This window comes from Mauremys mutica, chromosome 12 (genome assembly GCF_020497125.1).
Source record: "Mauremys mutica isolate MM-2020 ecotype Southern chromosome 12, ASM2049712v1, whole genome shotgun sequence".
Taxonomy (NCBI): domain Eukaryota; kingdom Metazoa; phylum Chordata; order Testudines; family Geoemydidae; genus Mauremys; species Mauremys mutica.
The window spans coordinates 12,674,358-12,681,472 of NC_059083.1; the positions used below are offsets into that span (position 1 = coordinate 12,674,358).

At 56.2% G+C, this 7,115-nt stretch overlaps 1 protein-coding gene across 1 annotated transcript; it reads right to left on the bottom strand.

The window, feature by feature from the left end:
* Positions 1–720: 720 nt before the first annotated feature.
* On the bottom strand, positions 721–4,306 carry POLR1H (RNA polymerase I subunit H). The gene is made up of 5 exons (XM_044983616.1): positions 4,138–4,306; positions 3,489–3,624; positions 3,134–3,234; positions 2,826–2,935; positions 721–1,323 (listed from the first exon to the last, which is right to left on the bottom strand). The coding sequence occupies exons 1-5, from the start codon at positions 4,279–4,281 to the stop codon at positions 1,299–1,301; spliced, it is 516 nt and encodes a 171-aa protein (XP_044839551.1). The 5' UTR covers positions 4,282–4,306; the 3' UTR covers positions 721–1,298.
* Between the last annotated feature and the right edge of the window lie 2,809 nt (positions 4,307–7,115).

Genomic DNA, 7,115 nt, shown 5'->3' on the forward strand with positions numbered 1-7,115 from the left:
TGGGAAGAGAGGGGTACACTTGGCGGCTGTGAGGCAGAGCAAGGCCTGTGTGGGGCAAAAGGGGGGCTGAGGTGGGGGTTATGTGGGGAGCTGAGGGAATATTTGGGGGGACAGGGTGGAAGGGGGGTTTCAGTGGGAACAGGGAGGTGGAAGAGGGGGATCTGTGGGAGGGGGAGTTAAGTGAAAAGGTGAGGCCATGGGGGGCTGAGGGGAAAAGGGGGAGCCATGTGGGAATGGGGGAGGAATCCCTGAGGATCTCAGATGGGGAGCAGCGTGGGGGTAACGGGTGCCCCCAGGCATCACATGGGTGGGAGGCAGCTATTGCCCACCACTGTCTCCAGCCCTTTCTAGACAGTCCTGCATGGGGTGGGGGGAGGAAGGACTGGGGGTGGGGGGCACAGTCCTGAAGGGCCAGGCTCTGCCAGCTTCAGCACTACAGACAGTAGCGGGGGCGGGGCTGGCCTGGGGGGGAAGCAGGAAGGTGTAGTCAGCATTTTAACAGGGAACTCAGGACACCTGGGGTCAATTCATGCCTCTGCCCCTACTCCATGTGGGACCTTAGGTAAGTCCTTTCACTTCTCTGTGCCTGTTCCTTCTCCCCCAAATTGGCTGCGATCTGGGGCAGGGACTGTCTCTCCCTGTGTGTCTGTGCAGCACACGGCACAACGGGGCCCCCATATTTGTGATTCTAGACCCAGGAGGAGAGTGACACACGCAGGGTTCATGTACAAAATAGGATTTTATTTACTTCTCCTTGGAGGATGAGATTGTAGCCTTGCCCAATAATATGCACCCAGGACTCCCCAGCTGGTCTGTCCTCCAGAGCCCACGATCCTGAAAGAGGGGAGCAACCCCCCTATCTCCCCCGACAAAGCACAATACACCAACAGGCTCTCCCCAGAGAACGCAGCAGCTGGGGTCCAGCGTCGGAACTGCCAGAGCAGCCTTAAAGAGTCTTGAGCTCTCCACAAATGGATCTACATCCCCTGGGGCTCAGGACTTGAGGTTCCCCTAGAGGATGTGAAGTGGGGATGTGGTATCCCCCGTGGTTACACCTTTCAGAGTCACCTCTGCAGGGCCGGGGTTGTGTTCACGCCCCTCCTTTGCTTCACTGGGCTGCAGGCACTGGTGGCAGTGAACGCTGGGTGGTGGTGGCTGTCACCCCATTGGTCGACCCGGGCCTGAGCCGAGAAAAGGATCTCCTTAGGAGGTGAGGCAAGTTGTTCTGGGTAAAGGACGGGTGGGTGTTACACCTCATCTTCTCTTGTCCATGGCTCCCTGCCCCCGTGCTGCTCCATTCATGAGTCTTCCTTCTCCTGGAACCTGCGCACAACAAAAGCCAAGCGTCAATCCTTTGCAGAAGCTTTTACTTTTTTAATTTCTTTTTCGATCTGTGGAACTCCCTGCTGCAGGATGCTGCTAAAGTCCCAGGAAGACCAAGGACACTGCTGTGGAAAAGCTTCCCTCCCCTCCAGTATCCCTAATCCCTCTGGGGATGGAGATCCCCCATACGCTGCTCTTTGGGGGTGACCGGGGGTTCCATTTAAGAGGAGATAGAGGATTCCAGCCCCACCCTGATCCACTTTACTCCTTTTCTCCACTTAGGGTGATGAGTTACGTCACATACAGGCAGGGCATGTGGCTAAGGGCAACTCCACGAAGGAAGCCAGGAGAGACTCAAAGGAGGGCAGCAGGACTGCACAAACTGCCCCACACTGGAAAATTAGATCTACTCAGCTACATCGCCCAGAGGTGTGATAAATATCTCCCCCCCGCCCCAAGCAGAATAGTTAAGCTGACGTTAAGTCCCAGTGTAGACAGCACTTGGCTGATGGAGGAATTCTTCCGTTCAACTAGCTACCGCCTCTCAGGGAGGTGGATTACCCGAGCCGATGGGAGAACCTCTCCCGCAGTGAAGGCAGTGTCCACACTACATGTTTCAAGTGTAGACAAGTCCAAAGACTCTCCCAAGCTCCCAGGGGCGGAAAGGCTGCAGGGAGCAGCAGCCACCTCGGAAGGCTGGAGGTGAAGGGTGTGTCTGCCAGAAGGAAGCCTTAGCCGGGACAGGGCGAAGAACCCTGCACAGAGTTGGGATTTAGCTAGGCAGGGCTGTGCAGGGGAGTTCTTGCATTTCCCTGTGCACTTTTGTGAATCAATCCAGACAACACAAGAAGCCTCTGTCCAAGTTCTTAAGCCACTTTGATTTTTAATTGGTAAATCTTGGTTGCCCCGTACACACCCAGTCCGACGTCAGCCAACGCACAGATGTTAGGTTAGCGTGCACCACATTATACCAAGGCCTGGCTTAGCGTGAGTGAACAGCACTCTGGGAAAAATCTAAGCTACATCCCACAATACCCTGCAGTAATGCCACACAGACGGGAAAAATCAAGATACAGGCCTTGTGTGTCTTAGTGCAAGCCAGGGAGGCCCCTTCACAGGCCGGTACCTGGAATGCCAGTACCCACAACAAAGATAAGGAAAGGTACAGAACAAAAGGAACTGGGACAAACGGGTGGGTTGGATTTTACTGAAGAGTTTTGTAATGTATAAAATCATCCTATAAATATGACAAGCTGAAATGCTTGGGAGCACATTGTGTGCACCGTGTACAGCAAGAAAGCACAGTTAATTCTTTTTTCTGGGGAGAGTGGGAGTGGGCTAACCGTGATGTCTCATTTTAAGAGAACAACCTGGATCGGTTTAGCTGATGAGTAAATACAGCGAGATCTAGGTGACCTGGGGACGGGTCTCCTCCCCTGCGGGCAATAACTTTCCAGTCTTTCCCCTCGCACGAGAGCAGTAGGGAAGGGACGGGGCCTTACTTGCACCGGCCACAGGTGTAGAAGACGGTCTGTCCTTCGTCCGCTGATCTCATCTGCCGGGTGTGGTAGACCATGCCCTCGTGACCACACTGGGGGCACTTCCTGTCGATCTGAAAGGATCACCAAAGCCGAGTCAAATCCATGGAATGAAGATTCCCTCCCACCCCCCAAAAAATCCTCCACTGGGATAAAAGGGAAATAAATCAAGGTCAGGTGATAATGTACCGGTGGGACTTCCCACTGCAGGATGTTAGGAGACTCTTGATGTGTGTTTTCCTTCCCGCCCGCCCACAGAAATCCTCACTCACCGTGGGTCCCTTGACCTCCTGCCCATCGCCCACGATCATCAGAGGCACGGAACCCAGCCGGTTGAACTCGACGCAGGACTGGACCACCTTCCCTTCGAAATCTGTGGAGAGAGAGGAAGAGAGTTATTGAGGGATGTGTGTGTCAGAGAGAGGAGCTAATGCACTGGGCAGCACTCGACCTCACTCCCCTCCCAGAGCTGGGGATAGAACCCAGGAGTCCTGACTCCCAGCCCACCCGGCTATAACACACTGCCCCCCCCCCCCCCCCGAGGGATTTCACTAGTGGACAGAGGGGAATTCAGCTCCCCTAGATAAATACCAGAACGTGTGTGGGGTGTGATGCTGCCGCCCTCACCTCGTACGTCAATGGAGAAGGAGCAGCGCACGCACGTCACCTTGTCCTGGACGCCTGGCAGAGGCAGGATGGTCCCACACTCCGGGCAGAAATCCAGGTCCGACTGGAAGCAGGAGGTGCCCAGCTCCATGGCTGCCTGCGAGAAAAGCCACTGGATTAGCTGGGTGGCCAGCGGCACCCTGACCAGCGCTGCTCTGAGCTGCCACAGGTCCCAGCCGGGCCCCTGGCACCGGGACGGGTGGGGGGAGGAATGGGGCCTTTGCAGGAGAGGCCAAATCAGGGCATGTTTATCTGCATCAATTTACACCCCCCACCCAGTACCCATGAAAACTCCCACCCCTCCCAGGTGCCCCTAGTGCCTCCCATAACCACACCCACAACCCTCCCTCCACCCAGCCCCGCCCCCTCTCACCTCAACCCTCCCCCACCCAGCCCTCATCCCTGCCCCCTCTCACCCCAACCCCCTCCCCCCCACCCCTGCCCCCTCTCACCCCAACCCTCCCCCACCACCCAGTCCCCAGCCCTCCGGGGACCCCTAATAAATCTTCCACCCCTGATTAGTCGCCCCCAGCACCCCCCGGTGCCTCCTTAAAAAGGGCTGGTCCCTGTCCCTTAATCAATTCTCCTTCTGCTCCCCTCCCCCACTCACCCCCAGCTGCGCTGCTTCCTCTCTGCCCCCGGCCCCCCACGTGTCTGAGCGTTCGGAGCAGACAACTGCGGCCCGGCGTGGGCTAGAGCGTCCCCTAGTCCTCCAGAGGAGTAGAGGGGAGGCGAGAGGTAGAGTGTCAACCATAGGCACTTTGGCTCCGCAGCCAATGGAAAACAGCTGTCAGCCTGGCCCCTCCCCCCAGCTCTCCCGGTGCCCCTCCCTCCCGACCTGCAGCCCCCGCCAGCCCGGCCCCTCCCCCCAGCCCTCCTGGTGCCCCTCACTCCCGACCTGCAGCCCGGCCCCTCCCCCCAGCTCTGCCGGTGCCCCTCACGGCCGACTCTCCCCCACACCTGATCGCAGCCCCCTGCTAGCCAAGCCGATGGCTCCCAGGTTTCCTGGTGCCTCTCAGTGCTGACCCAGGCACCAGCTGCTATTCCCAGCCCTGTCTGCAAGCCCAGGTTGAAGCCTCTGCAGTTAATCCAGCACTGGGAGAGGTGCAAGGCTCCGTGTCCTGTTCTCCAGCCCCCCCCTCTGGGGCCAGCTCAGAACCAAAGCCCTAGAGGGGAAAGATAGAACCCAGGAGTCCTGACTCCCAGTCCCCCCTCCTCTAACCCGCTAGATCCCACACACCTCCTATTGCCAGGGATAGAACCCCAGAGTCCTGCCTCCCACCTCCAACCCACTCGACCCCACTCCCATCCCAGAGCTGGGGATAGAACCCAGGAGTCCTGACTCCTTGCCTTCTTCCTCTAACTGGACTGCATTACCTCTTAGGTGGAGGAATCTGCTGAAAATCTTGAGCCCTTACGCTGCCAGGCGGAGGTCGACGATCAGTATAAGACATGGTTACAGGGTCCATATATTAGGAATCCCCAAGCTGGGTCAGCCAGGGAGCCACCTAGCCCAAGAGCTTGTCTCTGGGCAGTGGCCAGCACCAGGTGGTTCAGGGAAAGGGGCGAGACACCCTCTAATATTCTTCACATGGTGCTTCGTTGCGCTTGGATCAGCAACATCCCTCGTCCCAAAGAGGTAAAGCCCCGATCCTGCAAAGACTTAAACGCGCTTAACTTCAGGCACACAAGTTTGACTTTGATGGGGGACAGTTGAGCCCCATGTTAAGTCTCTGCAGGATCCGGGCCTCAAACAAGTGGGTGAGAACAATAGGGTTGGTGGTTCGGTGGCAGAATTCTTTTCGCCCAGATGCTAGGGTGATGGGCATCCGTCTAAAGCCCTAAGCCAGGGTAGAGCCTTGGGACCCAGGAGTGGGAGGGTTTGTGGTCACTAGGAAGGAAAGGGAGGTGGATTTCACAGAGAGAGGCTGCTTCCGGCTTGAGCCCTTGTCATAGAAACTTAGGGTTGGAAGAGACCTCAGGAGGTATCTAGTCCAACCCCCTGCTCAAAGCAGGACCAATCCCCAACTAAATCATCCCAGCCAGGGCTTTGTCAAGCCTGACCTTAAAAACCTCTAAGGATGGAGATTCCACCACCTCCCTAGGTAACCCATTCCAGGGCTTCACCACCCTCCCAGTGAAATAGTGTTTCCTTATATCCAACTAGACCTTCCTCACTGCAACTTGAGACCATTGCTCCTTGTTCTGTCATCTGCCACCACTGAGAACAGCCGAGCTCCATCCTCTTTGGATCCCCCCTTCAGGTAGTTGAAGGCTGCTATCAAATCCCCCCTCATTCTTCTCTTCTGCAGACTAAACAAGCCCAGTTCCCTCAGCCTCTCCTCATAAATCATGTGTCCCAGTCCCCTGATCATTTTCGTTGCCCTCTGCTGGACTCTCTATAATTTGTCCACATCCCTTCTGTAGTGGGGAGCCCAAAACTGGACGCAATACTCCAGATGTGGCCTCACCAGTGCTGAATAGAGGGGAATAATCACGTCGCTTGATCAGCTGGCAACACTCCTACTAATGCAGTGCAATATGCCATTGGCCTTCTTGGCAACAAGGGCACACTGCCGTTTCATATCCAGCTTCTCATCCACTGTGATCCCCAGGTCCTTTTCTGCAGAACTGCTGCTTAGCCAGTCGGTCCCCAGCCTGTAGTGGTGTATGGGATTCGTCTATCCTAAGTGCAGGACTTTGCACTTGTCCTTGTTGAACCTCATCAGATTTCTTTTGGCCCAATCCTCCAATTTGTCTAGGTCACTCTGGACCCTATCCCTACCCTCCAGCGTATCTACCTCTCCCCCCAGCTTAGTGGCATCGGTGAACTTGCTGAGGGTGCAATTCATCCCATCATCCAGATCATTAATAACCCTTATTGCTTGCAAAGGGTTTCTGGGGAGTGTGTTCCTACTGAAAGATTGATTGACAACTGGTTAATTAACCAGCACCATTGGCCAGCGCTTATTGCTACTTGTATCTGAATAGCTCATTAGTGGAGCTAATAGACTCCTAACGGTGAACTGATCTTCTGTTCAGTCGCGGTCAGTCCAATATATCTCTAGCAGCCCTGATTCCCTGGGGCTGTTCCTGCATTTGGGAGCAGGTCACGGGAGCTAAACCACCTTTGCGATCCCTCCACCCCCGGGCCCTGAGTTCTCTTGTGCCTCTTCTCCACAGCAGCTGCTGGGCCAAGGATTTTTCCCAGGTGGCTACGAATGGAGGGGAGGGCCCGGGCTGGAGGCGGGAGTGGGCGCAGAGCAGGGGTAGCAGGGGGTGGCCAGGATGAAGCTGCAGCGCCGCTGATATTTGGCACCCTTGCAAAGCCCCAGAGGTGCGACCGTATCTGGATCTCGGCCTGCGCCAAGCTCCGTGGTGACTGGCTCCGGGGCTCACAAGCTGCCTCCCCGCTGTCCCTTTGTCTGTGAGCCACGATCGTTGTGGATCGTTTAGGAATCCTGTTAGCCAAAAGGGCTCGTTTCCCCCTGGAGCTTACCTAATTACACCAAGGAGGCACGGAGACAGGAAGACAAGTACCACACCCTTTATTGATCGGTCAGCTGAGCGGGTGTTCCTCTCGGCTAG

Bases quoted from the DNA above. Each gene is read 5' to 3' on its own strand.
- POLR1H (XM_044983616.1), bottom strand. From the start codon at position 4,281: ATGGTTGACACTCTACCTCTCGCCTCCCCTCTACTCCTCTGGAGGACT. The intron at 3,235-3,488 runs GTGAGGGCGGCA...CTCTCTCCACAG, and splicing joins CTTCTCCATTGACGTACGAG to ATTTCGAAGGGAAGGTGGTC. The intron at 1,324-2,825 runs GTAAGGCCCCGT...TGTTGTGCGCAG, and splicing joins TACACCTGTGGCCGGTGCAA to GTTCCAGGAGAAGGAAGACT.